The following is a 26,069-nucleotide window of genomic DNA, read 5'->3' on the forward strand; positions in this document are numbered from 1 at the left end:
AATTATTGAAGTTGTTGCCTCTTAGTTGTCTTTGTGACGATTTTCTTTTTGGAATTTCAGATGTTTATGCAGATCAAACCTAAAATGGTTTCTATGCTTACCTCTAATGAATGGCTGTTGCACAAACCAGGTCAATTAGGCTGGAATTCCCTGCAGGGGATTTCTTCCAGTCTCTTGCACGTGTCAGAAGCTTTGGATTTTCATGCCATCAAAAACCCATTTTAGTCCAAGGAGGTAAATGAATTCCAAATGGCTCCCTTTTGTAACAGCTACTGAGATAACATACCAGTCTGTCTGATTTTTGTGTGGCTGACCTGAATCAACAAAAATCTGCCACATACCCTCTGGCAGTGATACAAATACAATGTTTTTGGCTCAAAGACAAATCATACTTCTTTATAAAATTACAATATAAGTAATACATGTAATATTAACACAATGATAATTATACCGTTGTGAGCATCTGAATAGTGACAAATAATATTCCCAAACAGGAAATGACCATCCCCAGTGAGAGAATCTCATCTGCTGTCAACATTCACTGAATGCCCTATTATCAATGCCCTCAGGGTTACAATTGACCAGAAATTGAACTGGACCAACCACATAAACCAATGGTAATATGCTGTTCAAGAAGTTATCACAGATGAGTTCTATGAACTTCTCTTTAAGACTGTCTCTATCAACTTGATTTGGCAAATCAATGTGCATGTTAAAGTCCCCCATGACTACTGCTGTTCCATTCTTACATGGGTCAGATATTTCTTGCTTGATCGTCTGTGCCAGTGTAGCATTATTATTGGGTGGCCTGTAGACTGCTCCCACCAGTGCCTTTTTCCATTTACTATTCCTGATCTCCACCCAGATGGATTCAATATTTTGCTCCTTAGATCCTATATCATCTCTCCTTATCACCCTAATCTCATCCTTAATTAAGAGCGTGATCCCACCTCTCTTACCTTCCAGCCTGTCTTTCCTAATGCAACTGTTCATTATAAATGATTTGGAAGAGGTGACCAAGTGTAACATATCCAAGTTTGCTGAAGATACTAAATTGAGTGTAAAGGCAAACTGTGCAGAGAATATGGAGGGACTCCAAAGAGATTAAGATGTGATTGGACAGATGGAGTGCAATGTGAGATTATCTATTTTGGAAGTGAAAGTTGTAGGTCAGAGTATTATTTAAATGGTGAAAGACTGCAGCACATTGTGCAGAGGGACTTCGGAGTGCTTGTACATGAATTGCCAAAAGTTCATTCACAGGTGTAACAGGAAATCAGGGAAGGCAAACAGAATATTGGCTTTCGTTGCTAGACGGTTTGAGTTTAAGAGCAGGGAGGTTCTGCTGCAATTCTACAAGGCATTGGTGAGGCTGCACCTGTAGTATTGTGCGCAGTTCTAGTCTCCTTACTTGAGAACAGATATCCAGGCTTTGGAGGTGGTGCAGAGGAGGTTCTCCAGGTTGATTTCAGAGATGAGGGGCTTACTCTATGTTGGGAGGTTGAGCTGCCTAGGACTCTACTTGCTAGAATTTGGAAGAATGAGAGGGGACCTTATAGAAGCATATAAAATTATGAAAGGATTAGATAAGATAGAGGGATTCCACTGATGGATAAGACTAGGACTAGGGGACATCATCCCAAGATTAGGGGAAGTAGATTAGGGGCAGAGATGAGGAGGAACTGCCTTTCCCAGACAGTAGTGAATCTATGGAATTGTCTGCCCAAGGAAGCAGTACAGACTGCTTCATTAAATATATTTAAGACACAGTTGAATGGATTTTTACCTGGTAGGGGAATTAAAGGTTATGGGGATCATCCAGGTGGGAGCAGCTGAGATGATGGATAGATCAGCCATGCTCTTAATGAAAGCTGGAGCAGGCTAAATGGGCCAAATGGCCTACTCCTGCTTTGTTTTCTATGGAACAATGAATATAAATATACTGGTTTTCAACATCCTAAAGGTTACCACAGACCAAAAGCTGAACTGGACCAATTGTTTCAATACTGTGGCTAATAAGGGTCGATCAGAGGCTGGCATTTTTGTAGCAAGGAACACCTCCTGAAATTCAAAAACCTGTTCAACAGCTACAATGCCAAAGGAAGGGGTATGATGGAACATTTTTCAGTTGTCTCGATGATGAGAGATGAACGTGCAAAAACAATTGGTAAACTTGTTTGATTGGTACCCTATCTACTACCTTAAATAGTCACTACCTCCACCAATCAAATACACTGGCAGCATTGTATAACATCAACCAGACACACTACAGCAACTCACCAAGACACTATAGCCTAACATTATTACCTGATGTCATGACCTCCCTACTTGCATGCATCTGATGCACACGTGTAGGTAAAGTCACCATAATTCCAGAAGGCCATAAGGCTGCAGTCTTATTCGAGAGACATGATTGGTGGCCACTTACTTGAGGGTCATCATATCTCAGCAGGAGTGAGATCGAGAAAGTGGAACATTCACAGCGACTCTAGCGATGGGAAATGAACCTGTGCTGTTGAGGTCACTTTATGTCACAAACCAGCCATCAAATCAACTGAGCTAACCAACCCCTAGCACTTACAGAGACCATGCTGTAACACCCTTGCCAAAATAGAATCCAGTTTTCGCTGCATCCGAAGGACATGCACATTGGGCAAATACCATTTTGCACCCAAAACTATGTCTGTTGCACACAAGATATGAACGCTACTTGGCTGAACTTTGCAGCCAACATTTCTTTTCAATGTGAAGAACCTTCTGCTTTCTGACTCAAGATAATGCTGCAGTTAGTATTGTTCACTTCCCTGCTACAGTGAAAACTGCTATAATGCAATGAGCTGTTATTAAAGTATGACTTGTACAACCTGAAGGATCTTTCAAAGAAGACATGGTATGAAGAATCTGATTTGCATTGTCTATGGAATACTAAAATAATACTGGAAATCTTTAATTTTCTGATGTCGATTTTGTGGTTAAAGCTATTTACAATGTGATGCTTTCTCTCCTTGTTATGGTCTGAAGGCAGAGGCTCCTTGCCCCACCCCAATTCCTAGAAGAGGTTTATTATCATTACAGAGTTATACCTGGCTTCAGGCACTCAAAAAGCTGAAGGCTCTGGATTTTGATGGGGAGTTAGAAACTGCTGCCTGTGTCAACTGATCAGAATGAAAACTATATCGTTAGGTATGGTAGGAACAAATTCCTGCAGCTGCTGGAAACCACAACCTGCTGGAGATCACAGCAGGTCAGGCAGAATCCAGAGAGAGAAAGCAAACTAATGTTTCAATTCTAGATGGTGAATATTTTAACATATTTTTGTGTTGCACATTGTCAGCAGATCAGACTTTGTTTATCGATACAAGGAAAGCAATGCCTATCATAGCTCAAACACGTAAATATTCTGTCAGACAGTCTTTTAAAACACATATTGAAGCAACAACTTATCTGTGCAGTCCATACAAGACAATAGGATCATAGAATCCCTGCAGTACATGGCTCCCAGACTGATGACAAGCCTGTGACCTAGGTGTTTAGTTTTAAAAAATGTCGACTGCTTGTTTCCATCCCTCCTTTCTTGGAGGTGTTTCAGGATGGTAGTTGGTCTCCAGTACTCTTTCTAAACTGCCATCCTTTGTAAGTGAATCTGAGAAAGTGCATGCCAATCGGTTTTCTCAAATCTAAACCTAAGGAGCCAAGTTTGAACCTTGCCTTGTTTGCTTCCTCTTCTTGCATTCGTCTTCTAAGAAGTTGGCTTATGGCTGGTTCAGGTAATTGATTAACTAACCCAAACAGCCATTCATTATATGAAAACCTGGATATGGTGATCTGTTCCTCTTTATACACAAACATGTCGACCACTGAGCCTTTTTATTTAACAACAGACTTAAGAGTAAATCTTCATGGTAACCCTACAATTCTCTTCCCCATTACTAATAATAATCCAAAGGAAAATCTCCTAATCTTCAGTAGGCCAAGGTAACTATTTATGTAATTCATTACTGTAACTGAATTCTCACTCTTCTTTTCCAGTGAAAAGGAAGGGGAAAAATAGCAGCAGATACATAGGAATCAATGTTAAAAAAACTAACTTCACTTCCAGGCAATATACCATGCTATTTGGACATACACTGGCAATCCGTCATTGTTGCGGTGTTAAAATCATGTAACTCCCTATCTATCGGCACTGTGGATGTAGCTTCACTACACAGACTGAAACAGTTCATGAAGACAGTTTAACCCAACCTTCTCAAAAGGTAATTAGGAGGAGCATAAACTAAATAACAAATTACAAAACAAGCCTAATCAAAGATCACATTCATGACTGCAGTAATTGAGCAGTAAAAGATAAATATAAATGATTTGGCTGAGAAGTTGGGGGGCACATTTAGTAAGTGTGCGGATGACACCAAGATTGGTGGAACAAGTCAAGGTGGTCATCTGGAAATGCAGCAAGATCTTGATTGACTGGGCCAATGGACTGAGGAATGGTAGATGGAGTTTAATTTAGATAAATGCAATGTGTTGCATTTTGGTAAGGCAAACTAGGGCAGGAGTTACACAGTCAATAGTAGGACCCTAGGGAGTGTTTTAGAACAAAGAGATCTAGGAGTACAGGTTCATAGCTCCTTGAAAATGGATTCAGAGGTGGACATGATGGCCAAGAAAGCCTTGATCATGGTTGGTCTCGTTGGTCAGACATTGAGTGTAAGAGGTGGGACATTTCGTGCAGCTGTACAAGATGGTGGAAAAGCCACATTCAGAGTACTTTGTGCAGTTTGGTCACCCTACCATATAAAGGATTCCAATAAACTAGAAAGAATGCAGAAAAGATTACTGGGATGCTACCTGAACTGGAATATTTGAATTATAAGGAAAGGTTGGATAGGCTGGAATTTTACTTTTCCCTACAGCATAGGAGACTGAGGGGGACCTTATAGACATCTATAAAATTATGAGACATAGATAAGGTAGGTAGCTGACAGCTTTTCCCCTTGGTAGGGTAGTCTAAAACTCGAGGCCATAGGTTTATAGGTGAGGGGGGAGAGATACACTCTCAAACAAAAACTAACAAACTTAAAAGACCCAGTACAACCCATGGACAAAACCAATGTCATCTACAAAATTCCATGCAAGGACTGCCACAAACACTACATAGGACAAACAGGAAGAGAGTTAGCCACCAGGATACACGAACACCAGCTAGCCACAAAAAGACACAACCCTCTCTCCCTCGTAGCCCCACACACAGATGAAAAAAGCCACCATTTCGACTGGGACAACACATCTATCCTGGGACAGACAAAGCAAAGGCGTGCCAGAGAATTCCTAGAGGCCTGGCACTCCAACCACAACGCCATAAACAAATACAGATCTTGATGCCATCTATTAACCCCTCAGAAAACAAACAGGAAATGACATCACCACAAACCCCAGGAACCCCATCCAGGAGAAAGATATAAATAGAAAGCAGGAGACAACAGCTTCGCTTCACTTGGAGGTTGCCACTGATGATGCTACCTAGCCAGGTAATGAAACGTCTGGATATCAAACCTGTAGCTCAGTGAGTAAACCTACACCCTAGATACAAAAGGGTCCAGAGGGCCAATTTCTTCAAGAGGTTGGTTAGTGTCTGGAACAGGCTGCCAGAGGTAGTGGTGGGAGCGAGTACGATTTTGTAATTTCAGAAATATTGATGGATACATGGATGGGATAGGTATGGAAAGATATGGACCAAATGCAGGCAAATGGAACTAGTTTAAATTGTGAAAACTAGGCAGCATGGACAAGTTGTGCTGAAAGGCCTATTTCCATGTTATTGACCTCTATAACTCTATGTATTAACAATTTGTAACGCAGTTACTATGTGGTTACACTACATTTCACAGCAAGTCGATTAAAATGAGCCTTTTCACTTCAAGGACTCGGTTAGTAAATGCACAATCTAGTACATGGTACAGTACAGAAGAGGAAGGAATTGACCACTGGTCTGTATGATCTTGATAATCTTGGTTGAAAAAGCAGTGTGCACTACAAGGTCACAGGTGCTCATCTCCAGCATCATTCACATTCCAAGCCTCGGCAATGAAGGATAGTTACTTTAGCTCGCTACATTATGGCAGTTGTCATCTAAAGGACACTCTATTGGTGGCTCACTGGCTTCAGAACAGAAAGTAACAAAAAGGGAAGAAAACTTCATTTGGGAACTCAAATGAGCAATAACTATCAGATCTACATTGAACTGGAAAAGGTCATTACTTTATCCCTGTACTAAACGAAACTTTAATTATCTGTAATTATTTTCAATAAATTATACAGGTCATATTAATTTCTATGAAATAGCTACGTAATGAATAGAACTGTGGGATTTAGCCTGCTGCAGCTTGATTTAAGGGAGGAATTCTGATTGCAGTATGAATTGCTTTTGATCCTATCTTTACAAATGATGGAGACAGGACTATTTTTAGCTGCTGCGTGAAACAAAAAATAAATTACAGCTCAGTAAAATTATTAGTTTTATTCCAACTTTGGCAATGGAAATGAAAATGGCATTACAAGTGTTTCCAGTTGGTATTTATGCACAAAAGTAGAGCTAGAAAAGAGGAAATAATAAAGTTTAACATCACTTGCTGCCCATTTCAATAGACAAATTATCTTGCATCCCAGAAAGGTAACTGGAATATTCATTATCATGACAGTTAAGATCAATTTACTAATTGCTTCCCCTTCTGCTAATCTTAGAGCAGTGGAAGATTCGCATCTCATGGATGAATTGAAGACCAGTTAGAACTGGACAGCTACTGTATTATACATTGATTTATGCTAAAAAGATCAATCTAACTCCCTACCTTTTATGTAGTTCTTTCAAACGGCAAAAATACTTCAATTTGGCTTCTGAAAGTAAAGAGAGTTCGAAAACTTCAGAAAGGAAAAGGGATATTGGAGATGGGTGGTATTTTTCAAGGACAAAGGGGCTGAGAATGTTTGTTTTTGAGGGGCAATTATACCAATTATGAATGCAGAAAGGATAAGTCCAGAAAAAAAAAGAATGTAACGGCAATTAAGAGAAAGAGACTTGCTGTCAAAATCCAGATAGGCCATATATGACTGGTCCATGTCAACATCATTGATTCTTAACTGTGCTCTGAAGTGACTTTCTAAATTGATCAAACCACTATAAAAAGTAAAACAGAATGTACAAATTGGCTGCAATCTAGGCAGTTGTGACAAAAATAGACCCAAGTCACAATGATCCTAAAATGTCCACTTTAGTAACATAAGTACTGGTGCCAATGATGTTGCTTATTTTACATATCCTTGTCAGGCTGTTCCTTAAAGAGTAAGATTCTGAAAATATGACCATCACCCAATGTGCTAGACTTGCCCATTACTATTCTAGGGTATGGTTTGTCTTATCTGTAGGATTACCCAGTGGTAAAGAAAGAAAAGTATGCAGTCTGGTGGAATGGCTTGATCAACATTGATTTGAAACCTCAAACAGTTTGATAGTGTCAACTTAAACATGGACAATGAAACCGGATTTCAATTTCTCACCTTCTCTCAGCTCATGAATCAGATTTCTTTCATACTGAACGCTGCTTTTAAGCAGATGGTAACAGAAGCAACTTAAACAAAATGCAATTTCAACATCCATCACCAAGTGTGGCTTTCTAACACCACGACTGACTAAACTGGCCAAGATCTGATGCACACAGCTGATAGACTGGGCTTGCGGAAGGTAGAGATTGAACTAACATGAGGGAAAACCTACTTTATCTTGTCCTGCTAAATTACCCATTAGTGAAGCTAATCAAAATTGGTAGAAATTACCAGAGTAGAGTCCTAGTAAGATGGTGTCCTAGTCATTCTGAGAGCACCCTTCTTTCTGTTGTGTAGCATCATAAGCATGTTAAGAGAGATTTATTAAGAATAGATATAACAGCTCAGAACTGCATACCATGAGGCATTGTGAACCATAAGGAGCAGAAGAATTACACTCCAGTAAAATTCATGATGTGAAGCATGTCTTCACTCATCTGAAAACACAGGTGACCAATCCTGATTAAATGAGAAATGAATACGAGCTCCAAACATGGATAGAACAGCTATGTTTCATAGTTGAAGTGAAGGACATGGACTTTAGCATTAACATTAAATGCATGAGAGAATGAAACTGAAGTCAGTAAATATCACTGGGAAGCAATTTTTAAGCCATGAACATATCTGGCACAATGCAAGATGTTGGTGGTTGCAAAGGATCTCAATCCCATAACATCACTGTAGCAGTTCCTCAAGGCATCTCCTCTGGACAAATCTTCCGATACTACATTTTTGACCATCCTTCTGTAGTAAGGTCAGAAATGGGAATTTTTTTCTGAGGATTACATGATCTAGCTCCATTCGCAATTCCTTAGATAATTAAGCAATCTGTACCAGCATACAGCAAGGCCTGGACAACACCAGGCTTAGGTCATTTTGTAAAATACCACAGTTGCATCACTGAAATGCTGACCAAGACCATCTCAAGTAGAACATCCTTAACAATCACTTCCTTCACCAACTGTATTACCAACCTGTGATGTGCACTAGTTGTGGAATACATAATCATTTTAGCAAGGACTTTTTGGTAATACCTCTTAAACCTGCATCATCTGGTAGGTTAACAGTAGCATGTAAATCAAAACAAGATCACCTCCAAACTGTTCCCAAATTTTCATCATCCCAACTTGGAAATATCACTGTTCCTTTATAGATATTAGTTACAAATTCTGAAACTTGATATGTTAACATCGCAGGAGTAACTTTAGCAAATGGACACTTCAATCAGGCCCAGCCCATCACTTTCTCAAAGGCAATTAGGATGTACTGAGTAAATATAGTTTGAGAAGGTTGGAGCAGGCCCACTTTGGTGAATGACCTTCTTCCCAGCTGTGAAATTCCGCAGGGAACAGTTCCCACAATTCATCCTCCCAATCACCCACTGCAACATCACCAAAAGGTCAGCAGAAATCTTGAAGCAGCAGAAATGGCCATTTTTAAATGCGTATGTGCAAAGCCTCACATGCAGGCAAAATGTGCATTGAAAGTGAGCCTGCAAAAAATAGGTTGATGGATTAGAGCAGGAGGTGACTGTAGTAAAAATGATGGACCTGATGCCATGTCAGTGAGGCCTCAAATCCCTTTTCCAGGGGAAATTTAGTGGCTTTGATTGGTTTATTAGGAGATTATGCTACACTTGTCAATGTAAATAAACAGAACCTTAATGGAGCATCATAAAAACCTTTGAAAATAAATCTTCTGTTCCAAAGCATAGACATTTGACATCAGGCCAAGAGGCCAATTCCTTTATGTTATAGCTCTGACTTTCAGGCATACCAGAAGGATCTCTGAGCCTTTGCTTGCCCAGTTCAGAACATAAATGTTACACACTCTACAAAAAGAACGTTTGCTGGCTTTACTAAGCATGCATGGAGAAACAATTTGCTCTGATTTTAATTTTGAAGTCATCAGGACTACAGGCTTGCATCAGAGATTATGATCATAATCCTTAGTAAAGTAGCATCTCGTATTCTCAATGAAGAAGTCAGCACGAGAGATTCCACTTCAGATCAGTATCAGCACCTTTTAGGCACAAACCAGTCAAGGGCAAAAATCAATAAATAAATGGGTCAGAGGAGCTGCCATGAGGATTTGCAGTCAGCAGTGCATTTAACAGTGAAATCATCACTGTTAAAATATCTGAACAGCCATTTTTAAAGTTCTGCAAAAACATAAGGCTACTTTTGTAAGTTGAAACTTTAATTTTTCATAAAAGGAGAACATGAATTTAAACATAACCACATCTGCAAAGTAATCTCTTCAATTCAGTTATTTACCATATATAATATATGTTACAAATACAAATATATTCGACTGAAATACGTTACATTTCAAGCAAACCTCTGGATTATCAACAAGATGGAAATAAAATGTCTTAATGAAATCCACCGCCTGATCTTTCCACAACTAATAGTGATACAAAGATGGAGAGCAACAAATTATACCAATAAATAGGTATTAATAACACTGTCACCACAATGGAAATAAAATTGAGCTCTAGTATATACCACCCAGATGCATCTCAAAGTGCCTCACAGATAATGAATCATTACTAAATGTGACAGTCATTTTGTACACCATACAAATTCCCACAAAGAGCTGGGAAAAAAAAACTTGAAAGCTTACTTGCTCTTTTCAGTGATACAATGATGGTAACCAGCCATCAACACTATATTAAAAGGTATAGGATTTTCCACCCTCTCTTTTTTGGGAAAAAAAACAGAACACTAAAAGACTAATTACACAAACAAATTGGGGATGGGCAAGAGGAGAGATTTAGAATTTGTAAAAAGTTAATTTCCTACGCTAATACAGCACTGATTCTTAATGATCGATGCCCAAGGAACTAAGCATCGATTCACCCTCATAGAAGAAGCAAATATTTTGATATACAAACAAAGTACATTTAGAAGGGTTGTTATTCCAAAATAATAAAAATTGGAGCTGAAATTCTCGCCTTTGCAGAAAGAAAATGACTAAAAAGACAACAATCTCAAATAAATTAAACACAAATGTTGTCGAACTATCCAGCAAAATAATAGTCATTAAGGTTAAGCAGTCTCCTGACCAAGCATCGAGTTTTACACTCATCTTTACTCATCTTCCTAGACTGAAATTTCAGTCATGAAGTTACGAACAAATTAATTGAGTGTAATAATATCTGAGAGAGGGCAGAATGCCAGCTTAACCAGGAGATAATTTCCTCCAGGTCAGAAAAACCACAAAAGCTGTTGTGTAAACATGAAGAAAGGTCAGAATTTGATTACTTAAGGTTTCAGGTCACAAACTCTAGTTTTCATTCTCTTTAATGCATTTTAATAATGTCACTGCTGACTATACATTTTGCTATGCTGATGTAGTTAATTAGGATACTTAGTATTTGTTAAAGCAACAACCAATGACTTTAGCTCACTTCCTAAAAGATACAGAGCTCTGCAGCTTGGACAAAGATTTTCAGTTTCTTCAGCATTAAACTGAAAAGTTCCATTTCATATTAATTAATGCTCGGCTATATAAGTTTCAGCCAGTCATGTTCAAATTTTTTTTAAAAATACAAATGTACCCTAAATGTGATTTGAGAAAAATAGTTGAAAAAAGCAAATTAAAACTAAAATAAACAAAATCCTTGCCTGCTTAAACCTTCCATTTCAATGATTGAGACAGGCAATTCTGCATTATGTAATGTACAATTGGATCTGAAATGAGCTGGAAATCATGCTGAGGCCATTGGCATCCACAATTAGATTGAATTGTGCGCATTTTTCAGGAGAACAGGAACAAAAACTGATTTCTTACTCTATATTCCTTGCACATTCCAAGTTAACAGGAATGATCTAATGGACCAGAAAATCTTTCCAGCCAATAGCATGCAAACTTTGGACAACAGTGGACAACAGCTGCAATAAAGGACAGTGGCAACAAATTGAGCAGATTAGTTCAAATAATGTTGGGCAAATCTCTTCAGCCACTATTTTGGGTTCTTCACGAAATTAAGCATGTACTGAACAGGAGCTCTCCAAGTCTCAAAAAAGGTAGTTAAATTAAAGTAGAAACTATAGAATACTATTACATGTTTATGAAGTAATTGTGCTATTTTGCTACAATATTTGAGACTGATTTTGAGATTCTTATGATTATTCACTCACATAAATGGTCAGTCTGTCTTATGTTCAGACATACACCTGAAATTTACAAAACCTGATCAGCAAATGTAGACATTCTAACTTGATCAGAGGGGCGCTCGGTACACACTGAGTGGTGTCTAAGCATTACCAGCAGTTGGGAGCTGCCTGAAGACTACAAGCAACAAAAGCTGCCTATAGCCATGATGGAGCATGCTGCTAGTTAGAGAGGAGCAGAGCTAGCGCAGCAGAGGACCAGCAGCCACTCCCTGCACAAAACCAGCTGAAAAGCCCACTGATTCTGAGCCAAACCAATCATTTTTCATCAAGAAAAAGGATCATTTAGATTTTAGATTAGATTAGGTTAGATTACTTTACAGTGTGGAAACAGGCCCTTCAGCCCAACAAGTCCACACCGCACCCACCGAAGCGCAACCCACCCATACCCCTACATCTACCCCTTACCTAACACGACGGGCAATTTAGCATGGCCAATTCACCTAACCTGCACATCTTTGGACTGTGGGAGGAAACTGGAGCACCCGGAGGAAACCCACGCAGACACGGGGAGAACGTGCAAACTCCACACAGAGAGTCGCCTGAGGCGGGAATTGAACCCGGATCTCTGGCACTGTGAGGCAGCAGTGCTAACCACTGTGCCACCGTGCCGCCCACTGTGCCACAGTGAATCCAACCATCGCTAAGGAAAGTATGCTGGGGAAGCTGAAAGGCCTGAAGGTGGATAAATCAACTGGACCTGATGAATTATACCACAGAGTTCTGAAGGAAATAGCTGAGGAGATTGTAGAGGTAATCATTTTTCAGGAATCATTGGAATCAGGGAGGATCCTAGAGGACTAGAAAATGGTGACTGTAACACTCCTGTTTAAGAAGGAGGGAAGCAGATGGGAAATTATAGGCTGGTGGTCAATGGTAAGATTTTAGAGCCTGTTAAGGATGAGATTGTGGATTTCTTGGTAAGATGGGGTTGTCAGCTGACGCAAGGGGACATCATGTCTGACAAATCTATCGGAATTCTTTTGAGGAGATAATGAGCAAATTAGACAAAGGAGACCTGTGGACATGATCTATTTGGATTTCCAGAAGATCTTTGATAAGGTCGCACAGCAGCTTGCTAAATAAAGTAAGGGCCAATGTGCTGGCATGGATAGAGAATAGGTTGACTAGAGGAGAGTGGGGACTAAGGAGTGATGATAGCAGCTGGTGACTAGTGGAGTTCCACAGGGGTCAGTGTTGAGACTGCAACTATTCACATTTTGCATAAACGATCTGGGCAAAGGAACTCAGGGCATTGTTGATAGGTTTGCAGATGACACAAAGATAAATGGAGTGATGGATAGTGTTAAGGAAGTGGGGAGGCTGCAGAAGGACTTGGACAGGCTAGGAGAGTAGGCAATGCAGTGGCAGATGGAATACAATGTGGGTAAATGAAAGGTAAGGTATTTTGGTAGGTATAAGACTGGTGTGCACTACTTTCTAAATAGGGAAAGGCTTCAGAAATCTGAGACACTAGGCGACTTGGGAGTCCTCGCTTAGGTTTCTCACAGTTAACATGTGGGTTCAGTTGACAGTTAGGAAGGCAAATGCTAAGTTCGCATTCATTTCAAGAGGGCTAGAATACAAGTGCAGAGATGTATTGCTGAGGCTTTAACACATGGAACATTGTGAGCAGGTTTGGGCCCTGTGAGTCATGTGTTGACTTTGGAGAAGGTCCAGAGGAAGTTTACAAGAATGATCGTGAGGATGAAGGGCTTCTCATATCAGGAGCAGTTGAGGACTCTGGGACCGTCCTCAAAGGATTTTAGAAGGAGGATGAGAAGGGATCGGATTGAAACTTACAAAATCCCGAGAGGCTTGGATAGAGTTACATGGAGAAGACCTTTCCATTAGGAGAGACTAGGATCCAACGGCACAGCCTCAGAACAAAGGGATGATCCTTTAGAACTGAGAGGTGGAACTGATGGCCTCAGAAGGCTGTGGAGGCCAAGTCATTGAGTGTATTTAAGACAGAGATAGATAGGCTCTTGATTAGTAAAGGGATCAAGGGTTACAGGAAGAAGGCATGAGAATGGGGTTATTAAACATATCAGCCACAATCAAATGGTGGAGCAGATTCTTGGAGCTGAATGGCCTACTGCTGCTTCTATGCTTTATGGTCCTAGTTGTATGCAAATGTGCACCAAACTGACTAGGTTTGGCCAAATTACATTTCAAAAATGATCTTCATACCATCCTGGGCTCATTAACAGTCTTGAAGAAGTTTGCTCGAACTGAGTGGGATCATAACTCATCTTGACCAGGCTTCACCTGGATAATTCCACAGTGACTAGAGGCTTCAGGACACTGTCATACATTCCGGGAGAGCTATGTTCAAGGTGCAGTCCTTCTAGCCCAGCCAAGGATGTATGTGGGATTTCACAGCCACGGAACAGAGCAAGACACAATCTGGCTCTTCAACCAGTTAAACTGAAGAATCTTCAGTAAACCACACCAAACAAAATCTTCAAGACAATGTTCCCATCCAGATAATGAAACTGGATCATGAAACAGTTGGCACCTGCATCCAATCCAAGCACAGCTCTCAAACTTAGCAATGACATCCGACGTTGCCAACTAAACTGAATAGGCAGAATGTTGCATCGAATTGGACAAGGGAATCCTTCCAGCTGAAAGGATTCAATGCACACTTCAGTCAAAGATTGAAGCAAGCACACAGCAAATGAGAGGGAATGCTGACAATTGGGTTTCTCACTCTTACCTGATAGTCATAGTAAGAGCTGCATAGAATACAGAACAGCCTGGACAGAGTGGATGTTGGGAACATGTTTCAATTGGCAGGAGAGACAAGGACCTGATGGTACAGCCTTAGAGTGAAGGGAAGCCTCTTTAGAACAGAGATAAGGGGAAACTTCTTTAACCAGAGAGTGGTGAATCTGTGGAAATCATTGCCACAGAAGGCAGTGGAGGCCTGGTCATTGAGTACATTTAAAACTGAGATATAGACAAGTTCTTGATTGCTAAGGGGAGAAAGTAGGAAAAAGAGGCTGACAAGCCTATCACCATGATCAAATGGCAGAGCAGACTCAATGGACCGGATGGCCTAATTTCTGCTCCTATGTCTTATGATCTGGTATTTCCAGGGCAGGTGGAAAAGACAAGTTTCTCAAACTAAGCAAGTGCGTGTTGGTGAAGATCAGATAAATAAATTTAAAATAAAAAGGGGACAGAATGAATTGATTAAACTCACGAGGAGTAAAATCCCTCACCTAGATAGACTGGAACAGAGATGCGACTACTCTTATTTAGTAACGGCACTAATGCTGAATGAAAAAAAATCACATTTTGTCAAAGATTTCCATCTTACCTGTTCACAACAAATTTGTTGCACCCAAGCAGCACACACTTACAAAATTCTAAATCCTACTTCAGAAACAAATATGAGATTGGACAGTATGTCCTAAATAATCAAATGTGCAAAAAAAATCAGGATTGTCAGTGTGGTGCACTTGTGTGTACTGGAAGCTACATATATTAATATACAAGGCCCTCTTCTTCACAAACAAAACGTGCATGTAGACACATTAGGTCTGCTTTAACCCACCAAAATAGGGGGTTCTTAGTGTAATTCTTTGACATATCAGAATCAAACTGCCTTGTTTGAAATTTATACAAAGTTTAGCAGCTAACAGTTAGCTCTTTGCTAAAGCTATCAATGAGTCCGCTTGTTAATCAATCAGCACTCTCCCTTACAATATTACTCATGAATTTTCCTGACGAGTGCAAAATGAAAAGCTTCAAAAATGTTTTTTTCAGCAATACTTAATGATTTGATGCCAGAGAATGATGAGATATAATTGATATAGTTACTAATATTTAAGAACAAACTATGTGCAGGGATTTATAGAGCAATCAACTAATTATCAACACTAAGAAAACAAATAGAGTCCCAACTAAAGCAAAAGGAATTCGTGTACAAAAAGGTCCAACAGGCTGTTGAAAACATCCTGACACAATCCTGAATGTCTCAGCATCAGCTGCCATTAGTTTTGGAATATGTGTTCTAGTTTTTATATACATTTCTTTTTCATTAAGTATAGGTGGGTGGCTCAGATCGACAGCAGAAAACCCAATGCTTCTGTGGTGTTGAGACAAAAGTACTTTGTTTGGAAGACAAATGGAAATTGAAGGTTTGGGGCATGGATGAAGGGGCAGATGGAAAGATTTTTTACAGAGACACAAAGGACATTTATGGCTTCTTCTTAGCCCTGGAGAAATTCATACTGCTGCATTTCATAATTCATTTTTGGAGAAATCTCTTGATGGACTGTTGGAGTGGTGACTCAATGTTTGACCCACTGAATGGTGAGCTCACAATACCTAAATAGCATCAATATCCTTCAGAAGGTCAAGTCTGGCTTGTATCTTTTAATAGACACCATTGCTTCAGATGCTAGCATTGGTCATTTATTTCCAACCAGCTACAAAAATTGAAAGGCTAGATATTGATAGCTTTTGGACGACTGCCACTTCAATGCCACAGGATAATAAACAAACAAATATGCACCTGAACTGCAATAAATATTCACAGTATGGCAAATAGTATTCCCCAGTCAGTCAACAACATTCAGAAGATGCTTCAAAATCTGTCAAATAAGCTATTTAAGTTGACAAGCATCCATCAAATACTTGTGTGAAGAGTGACTTGTTTTGGTGTAATCTTGTTTAGAACTGGAACTGAATTTCTACAAAATGTTTGACATCATTCGAGAAACAAAACAATAGTATTTTGGACAATATTATTCATTTTTCAAGACAAGGAGAAATTCAATTTAACTTTACCATTTGAACAGAAACCTGATAAAGAATGAATTTCCTGCTGAAAGTAATTTATGGAGCAAAAACTGAGAAGATTCTACAATGGAGAGTAGATCCCCTCCATCTGGTTACCTACAGGCAACCAACTTGTAATTTACACTTAGTTTTGTCATAGATATATAGTCATAGATATAAGATTTTCTTTTAATCTTAAAATATTACAAAGCAATGATGTTCAAATAGGGGGCTCAAACAGCCTTCTTCCTTTAACAGTCAGAAATAAGAGATGTGGTCTCTGAGGCAGTTTTAAACACTTCATGTTAATCTGATCTTTTATTGCACTAAATCTTACCTAAATCTCCCTGAATAGACTTTTGCAGACATAAAGGCAGCTCGAAAAATTTATGCTCTGCTTGCCTTCCTAAAAGAGCTTATCTGAGACAAGCCCTGGGAAGATTTTTCCCATGCTACTGCAGAGTGATAGCTGATGTAATTTGTCAGCAGCTTTGGGTTTCAGGTGGGCTGAAGTACATTTAGCCCTGCAATATCTGGACTTAATGTTACAAAAAAAAGGAAAACCACTCAGTCAAGTGTTGACTAAATGCAATGTTAAACACGGTCTAATCTCTGTCATAAACTGATGTCCACAAAAGGTCTAGGCTGTGTACAATAGAAATTGGTATATGATCACAGAAAAGCCTCAGGTAGGTCTATACATTTCACGAACAGACATTTCAATTGTATCAATTTCCTGTTTGCTTGTTGCATCTTCAACTTCCTGAAGCAAAACGCTTTGAAAGTTTGATGGCATGTCTTACGTGCCTGTAAACGTAAATAGTTTGCCTTTAGACAAATCTACTCAGACATTTCTCTTGAATGGATCAACAGAAGTAAAAGAGAATGAGTGTTAGCAGTAATACACATTGACTGTACAACATTGGTTAGATGAAATGATTCTAATCTTGGGTGAAGTTCCTATTATGTTTTGCCATTAGTATATTTGATGGTAATATCAAATTAAAATTTCAGCCTTCTCACTATAATCTCACAGAAGATGCAGCAGATGATGGTATTTCTATTAAATAGATCAATCGGAGAATGGCTGGGTTGGGTAGGACAACACAAATACAGGAATGTCTGTTCACCGAGGAGAAGAATCAAAGGCCTGGATCAGATGCAGAGTGAAGACCAGGATTGGGATGACCCAATGTGTGAAACGTATTTTGTACGCTAGGAGTAAGTGAACTTAGCTCAGAAGATGAGAAAGGTGATGCACCTTGTCAAAAGATATAGGGAGAGGACATACATAATTAATGGTACAATTCTAGAGTGTAACACCTTGGGGACTTGCTGCCACTGTGCATTGGCAGTGAAATTTTAACATGGTTCATGAGGTGCTCATCAAGTAGGCAGCTTTATCTTGGATGCCACCAAGATTCTGAAGTATTACTGGAGCGGAGTATTCCATCATAGACTTGACTGACACCTTGCAGCTGATTTTTGGAGCCAGGACAATTACTTATTTCAAAATGCCGAACTTTTGATTTGTTCTTGTAGCCATAACATTCATGTAAGCTGTACCTGTTATATTTCTGCCCATGATACTGATAGTTGGGAATTCAGTGATGGCAATGACTGCTAGGGCTGCTAGGGGAAGGTAGTTAGATTCACACCAGTTTCAGATAGCCATTGTTTGACACTTGTTAATTATCTTTAATTTTAAGTGTGTGGTGTTGGGCATTAATTGGGAATTCACTGATGGTTTTATAAATAAGAAAAGGCAGAAACGTGGGTGTTAGGTTAGGTGGTGATGTAATATGTATATCTGTAAATGAATGCGAAAGTACTGTATAAAAGCTGTTTCCAATCCCATTCTTTATCACTTACATAGCATGCTGACCTCGGAGCCCTGAACATTATCCAGGTCTTGCTTCATGTTGGGATTACTTCATTATTTGAGGAGTTACAAATAGAACTGAAGAATGTGCACTGAATATCTACACTTTAACAACCACAGTTATCTTCCTCTGTGCTGGGTATGACTCCAGAAAATGGTGACTTACCCTCTTGATTCTGACTTTCAGTTTTATGCGATGTTCTTGGTGTCACTTAGTTAAAGATTGTGAAGATGTCAAGGACAGTCAGAATTGGATGGTTGAACCATTCCTCATGATCCTCAGCATTATTCTTGACCAGAAACTGAATTGCACTAGCTGTATTAAAAACTCCAGCTACAGATCAGAGGCTTGGAATTTTGAGGAGTGTGGCTGAGCTCTAACCTGTCCACGATCTACAGGCGCAAGTCACAAATAATTGGAATACTCTTTTCTTGCCTAAATGAGTGCAGCCCCAGTGGCACATTGGCTCAGTAGTTAGCACTGCAGCCTCACAGCACCAGGGACCCAGGTTCAATTCCGGCCTCGAGCAACTGCCTGTGTGGAGTTTGCACATTCTCCTTGTGTCTGCGTGGGTTTCCTCCTACAGTCCAAAAGTGTGCAGGTCAGGTGAATTGGCCATGCTAAATTGCCCGTAGCATTTGGTGCATTAGTCAGAGGGAAATAGGTCTGGGTGGGTTACTGTCCCGAGGGTTGGTGTGTACTTGTTAGGCCGAAGGCCCTGTTTCCACACTGTATGGAATTTCATCTAACACTAAAAGAAACTGAAAATAATCCAGGTCAAACATCCATTTGACTGGCATCCTATCCACTAGCCTAAACCAATGAATCCCTCCTCCATCAGTGCATACTAGGAGCAGTATGAATGGACAGGATACTCTTACCAAGGCTCCTTCAACAGCAACTTCCAAATCCACATCCTTGATTACCTCAACGGACAAGGGGCAAGAGACAGAGGTGAACATATTTCCTTCCCAATCACCCATCATCCTGATTTGGAACTACATCATGATTCCATCACTGACCCTTCCTAACAGCATTGAATTTCACCTACTGCCCATAGATAGCAGCAGTTCAAGATGGTGGCTCACCACCACCTTCTTGAGGGTAATTAGGAATGGACAAAAAATAGTGCCATTCCATCAAGAAATAAAAGGAAAATGACTTTGCACTGTCGGCTGGACTGTGTGTGCTTGTGTCCAGTGCCTAAGATCATCTAGCAATGTCCACCAGGTTTTACGTTCACTAGACTTTTTGACGGTGATTAAACACAACTGAGTGATTTGACTATTTTAGAGAGAAGTAAAAGTCAACGATGTAAAATGCAACTGAAACGATATATTGAACAAACCTAGGTATGACTTAACAGCAATCTAGGGGTGTTTAATATATCATTTCAGTTGCATGATACTGTGATCTTTTGCTATAAATTCTGTGTCTTATGACCTTGCTCCACAGCTACCTGATGAAGAAGCAGTGCTCTGAAACTCGTGCTTCCAAATAAATTTGTTGGACTATAACCTGGTGTTGTGTGATTTTTAAATTTGTACACCCTAGTTCAGAGGTGGGGAATCTTTTCATGTTGGAAGGCCGCATTATGTTAGTTTTAATCTAATAAGGCCGCATCCAAGAAACTTCAATTATATATTCTTCAAAATTCACATTATTTTGTAAAAATCTAACTACTATGTACTAATTAACTAAAAAATTTTTTAAAAAATGTTAATTCTAAAGTTAACTAACCTTTTAATGACTTTGTTGTGACTACTTTTTGTAGGAAGGCATTTGAATATTTGGTTGCAGCATGGAGGTCTGCAGTTTTAGCTGATCCTCTAGATGGGTATCCGTCATTTGTGACCTTAAGAGCATCTTGATTTTGGTTAAATAGGAGAATGTAGATTCGCAGCAATAAGTGGTTGAAAAGCAAGAAAGCATTTTTTGTGCATGTTGCCGAAGGCATGGGTATTCTATTGCGTTTTTCCATATTTCAATCGGATCTTTCTTAGCGTCAACTAAGGACTTTAAAACGTCATCTTCTGAGAGCTCAATCAATTCCATCTGTAGTTCTTTAGGAGCCTTGGAGTCATCAACTAGGTGAGATTGAAATGCTAATTTGAGTGTGGTGTCATGATTCTCAAAGTCAGAGAACCTTTCATTGTATTGTCCAATTAATAAGTCTATAACAGCTGCATATTAATAAAAAATAAAAGATTTGTTCTGCAAAATTTGGATTCATTCAAAAGGCCACACACAATGGCCTAGAAGGCTGCATGCACCCTTAAGGCTGCAGGTTCCCCACCCCTGCCCTAGTCCAACACCGGCACCTCCGCATTGTAAATTGGTTAAACATCTTTGATAAAAGGTGAAGACAATTGGGTAAAATAGCTTAAAACAAACAGCCATAGCCATCCGCAGATTGATCTACCCTTTGCACCCTAAACATTCTAGCCCTCAACTCATGAATGAATTTTAAAAAAAGAGACAAAGCTTTGCATCTTGCACTCACTTGGGCAGGGATGTGAGAAATTAGTTCTAATGAATGCAAGAAGAAAATCTTCATTGTCATATCTCTTCTTTTCAAAGAATGTTTAAGATACATACTATGGAGATGGGCCCTTGGTGAATTACTTAGAAATTCTGTGTCCTAGGTACCTGCCCCACTAGTTCCCTAATGAAGGAGCAGTGCTCCAAAAGTTAAATAATCCCATTGGACTATCACCTGGTGTTGTGTGAATTTTTAAACTTTGCCTACCCCAGTCCAACAACAAAACCTCCACATTAGGGCAAATAGGAGTTGAGGAAACCCCCAGTCAGAAGGAAAGTTGCTCCAGCCATTGGTCAGAATTGAAGAGCATTTGTATGTTTCAATTTATAAATGAATGAGAGACAATATAACCGAGATTTACCTTTACAATGGCTTACACAATAACTTGGGACACGGTAATGATCTATTTTATCTCTGGTGCTGCATAAACATCCTCATTTTCTAGTTCTAAGAGGGTGCAACAAATTGTTGCTAAATAATATTTGTTGCTGACGAGCTAAGGAAATGAAATCCATAAAATTCTATCTTAAGTACCACTTCTAAATTAGACAGTTTTGCCAAATAGTGGGTGTTTCTCAGTTGGGTTGTTGCACCTACCAATATGTAAGCAATTACTTCTCAGAGGGCAACACACACACACATCTGGTGAAAGGTGCCTTATGGGCTAACACACAGGTCGATCATGAAAATTGTGTCATCTGTTGTACGGCTTCCAGCAAGAACCATGCCAACTAGGGCTCATGCACTCTGTGTCATCCAGGACAGCTATTAGCTGAATCTAGGTTCCATAATCATCGCATACAGCACCACTTCCAGAAAACAAAGCATTATTGCTGGATGACTGTCATCTGCCTGCAGACTCATGCCTACAGCCTTCCTTTTTCTGTTGCCCCTCTCTCCTTGGCCCTCTGTTAGTCCAGTCATGGCTAAGACAACCAATGACACCTTTGAGGCTTTTAAAAACCCCTTCCCAAAGACCATCATCCTGTTGTGGAATTCTTATTCAATTGTTTTCATTGCATTTCATTCCATATCGTGTATGCACAATTTTTCTAGTTCCACCACTGGCATGCCAGGACATGTACCTGAAGCCATGATGGTGTTAGAAAATTGAGCATCTGGATACATTTCCCACAAAAGCCATTGTTTCATGGACTGCACCAAATGCAAAAAAATCATGCTTCCTCCTCAAAAGCAGCATGTTATCAAAAGGAGGCACTTACTGACCATGAACTTTGTCTAAACCACCAGGATACAAAGGAAAAATAAGCAGTATAATTTTAACAAACAGCTCCTCTATGTATGACCACTTACTTTGGCAATCAGTGAAGTTTCATAAATATTCTTTTTACAATTTTGTGCACCCATTTTAGGCAGTTAGCAGATCTTTAACTTTCCAAGAGGCATTCAAATGTTATTCCTAGTCAACTACAGCTGTACTCTGTGCAGTTTACATGTCTGAATATTTACATTTTTTGTTGCATTAAATCACTGAAGGCTTATGATGGATTTCAATGCAAACAGAAACTGACCTTTGCACGTTTTCCCATCGGGCTGCAATGTGAATCCGACAGGACAACTACATCGGACTCCTGTAGCAGTGTCTTTGCATGTACGATCGCAGCCTCCATTATTCACGGCACATGTTTCTGTGAGGAGTAAATTTAACATGGAACACTTTTGTGAGTTTCAGAAATTTCAGATTATCTTGCACTTTAGAATATAGAGGACATAGAAAGCTCTTACTGTTTTACCCTTAAAAGTCACACATTAGCATTAAAAGAAATGAAGTGGTTTTTTTTGGAAATTAGAATGAAAATGTTGCGAGTGGCTTACAACAGAATTGGAGTTCTATGTCTTTAAAGTTTGTAATTTTGTTTGCCTCTTTACTTGAAAATGTAGACCCTGTGAACAGTTCCACGGATTCTCTCAGGGACGTCACTCAAGGGGCCACTGGTCACCTTGACTGTTGAACCAATCCAGTCTCATCACCACGCAAATCCTACTCACAAACCATTGTCAGCGAGGATCCTGAGGTAACGACTCAGGTTCAACTGTGGCTAATCTTCCCCACCATACCCCAGTGATGTGAGTTGTGGTCCCCACATATCTTTCTGCCAAAATTAAATACGATGAAATGAGGGTGTTCTTTTTGCTGACTGGTTCTATACTAGGTATTGCTTTTACAAAAAATGATGGAACTCTCTCCTCTTACTCAAGTAAGTATTGAAATTGATTCTGTATTGCTATTTAAATGCAAAATGATATAATGAATACATTAGGAATTCAATAACTGACCTCATGATAGGTATTAACTTAATTCTTGTAAGATCCTATCAATGAAACAGCTGTACTTTTGGAACTCAACTGATATGATCGACATCAGTGTTTATGGACAGTGCAGGCCCAGCTAAAATATTTGGTATTGATAAAACAGTAAAAAAAAGTCTAAGACAACAACAAAATCTCTGGAGGATGATCAAATTTCCCTACCAGTTTTCAAATGAACCAGGATATTAGAGAACATTTTTGTTCAAATTAATATACAAAATCATTGAATCACAGAATCATTAAAGCAGAGGATCAGATTATGTGACCTTTCATATATGTGTCAGTTCCCTGACTGATTTAGCTCAGCTCGTGCCATCCTCACCTCCTCCCTATTACCCTGTACAACATGTCCTTTCTAACAAGAATTCAATTTCTTCTTGAATGCCTCAACCAGGTCTGCCTTAACACACTCTCAGGGCAGTACATTCCGGATGCTAACAACTTGCTTGTGTGAAAAACAAACTTTTTTTTAATGGATATTTTTATTGAAAATTTAACATATTTTTACAAGTTTACAAATTTAAAAAAAAACCCAAGTATAAACACTAATATACAATTAAATCTTAAATAAATAATAACCAAAATCTATCAAACAGAAAAAAGAGATACTGAGAAAAAAAAACAAAACTCAACTAACTACTAACCTAACCGACAACTAACCAGAGTGTATAATTAAGTCTCTTACATTATTCAGGGGAGAAAAAGCAATGGATAACACAGAAATTCAGTAGTGAGATACATGCTCGGAATCTGTTAACATCAAATCGTAACAGAACCTGTATTTGTGCGGGATTCCTCTCCCAAGGGGCCCCGGACCAGCCAGGTTCGCTATCTCAATTAAATAAAAGCTCTTGTTAGGATGGCCGAAATACCTGTATTTGTGTAATTCAAGAAGGGCTGCCATATTTTATGGTCTTTTGGTGCACCATGTTTGTAAGGAAGTCAAGGGGAATACATTCCATGATTATCCTGTGCCAGTTCGAAAGTCCGGGGGGGCCCTCAGCCACCCAGTTTACCAAAATATTTTTCCTTGCATAGAAAGAGAGAATAGAAAATAATCTCTTCCCGTGTATATCCAGGGAGGGTAAGTTTGAAAAGCCCAAAAGGAGAGATACAGGGTCCACTCTAATTTCCGTTCCTAAGATTTCTGTCAGAGTACTTGCTACTTTAATCCAATATCTACAGACCTTATGACAGGTCCATAAACAATGTACAAGAGTGCCCACCTCTATTTTACATTTGGGACACATTGGAGATGCTCCTGCCTTAAATTTTGCCAATCGGTCCGGTGCTATATGGGCCCCATGAAGTATCTTCAACTGAATGGCCTGAGTTCTATTGCAGATGGAGATTTTTCTGGCATTTTCCCAAATGTCACTCCACATTTCTATAGAGATTTCCAGTCCCAAATCCTGATCCCATGTTTTAAGCAGATTGTCCATATCTCCCGATACTTCATCATGTAATAAATGATAAATAGTGCTGACTGAAGATACCCCCATTGGCCATAACACTCTTCATTCACTATCTGATTTATAAAGACAATCTAGTAGTGTAGTCTTCTTCTGTATGTAATCTCGAATTTGGAAGTATCGAAAGAGATCACCATTAGGTAATCCAAATTTCTGATGCAGCTGTTCAAAAGACATCAGGGCCCCTTCTATAAACAGATCCCCTAAACATGAGATACCCCTGGATCTCGAGAGTTTGAAAGGGGCATCTGTAAGCCCCGGTTGAAACCCCCATGGTCCCACTATTGGAGTATAGGGTGATGTTTTATGTGAGTTGCCCTCATTTTGCCGCATTATATTCCAAGCTTTAATTGTGTTTAGTATTATAGGATTTTTACATTGATCCATGATGATCTTCCTCTTGTCTGAAAACAAGAGGTTAATATGTGGGCATTTTACTTGAGAAGCCTCGATGTCCAGCCAGATTGATTACGGGTCAAACAAGACCCAATCGCCTATGTAGCTTAATAGGGAACTTAACTGGTATTTCCTAAAATCTGGGAAATCCAGTCCTCCCCTTGCCTGTGGACGCTGTGGCTTCCTCAGCTTAACAAGGGCCTGTCTATGATTCCAGATAAAGGAACCCAGCCAGCCATACAATTTACGCAGTGCCAGCCTCGGCAGCATCACCAAAAGCATTCTTATAGGGTATAGGAGACGGGGCAGGACATTCATTTTAATTAGTGCTATTCTGCCTAGCCAGGAAATTGGAAGGTCTCCCCATCGCTGGAGGTCCTGCCTTACCCTTTCCAATAAATGCACAAAGTTAGCCTTGTATAACTGACCAAATACTGGAGTGATAAAAATGCCTAAATATAAGAAACCCTCCAGGGACCACCAAAAGGGAAAGTGGGATCCGTTTTATAGGTGGGATATACTAACAAGGCTGCCCATTGGCATAGCCTCCAATTTTTGAAAAATTAATTTTATAGCCTGAAAATGCATTAAATGTATTAATAACTTGGATTAAACAAGGCACGGACATCAGAGGATTACTGAGAAATAGAAGAACATAATCTGCATAAAGGGTAATTTTATGTTTACCTGTACCAATCCTCGGAGCCGTTATATTAGGGTCACCCGCTAGTGGCTCAATTATTAGTGTAAATAGCAATGGTGAAAGAGGACATCCCTGACGGCAGCCCCGATCCACACTGAAGCTATCTGAGCCTAATCCATTGGTAATCACAACTGCTTTGGGATCATTATACAGTGTTGAGAAAACAAACATTTT

At 39.5% G+C, this 26,069-nt stretch overlaps 1 protein-coding gene across 2 annotated transcripts in view; it reads right to left on the reverse strand.

The window, feature by feature from the left end:
- The window catches only part of scube1 (signal peptide, CUB domain, EGF-like 1), a 274,231-nt gene that overhangs the window by 82,543 nt on the left and 165,619 nt on the right, over window positions 1–26,069 (reverse strand). For both annotated transcript variants that reach the window (XM_072552384.1, XM_072552385.1), the window contains one exon: window positions 22,526–22,642. In XM_072552384.1, the coding sequence (XP_072408485.1) occupies window positions 22,526–22,642 (117 nt within the window). The remainder of the gene's footprint in view (window positions 1–22,525; window positions 22,643–26,069) is intronic.

The sequence above is a fragment of the Chiloscyllium punctatum genome, chromosome 32 (assembly GCF_047496795.1).
Source record: "Chiloscyllium punctatum isolate Juve2018m chromosome 32, sChiPun1.3, whole genome shotgun sequence".
Taxonomy (NCBI): Eukaryota; Metazoa; Chordata; class Chondrichthyes; order Orectolobiformes; family Hemiscylliidae; genus Chiloscyllium; species Chiloscyllium punctatum.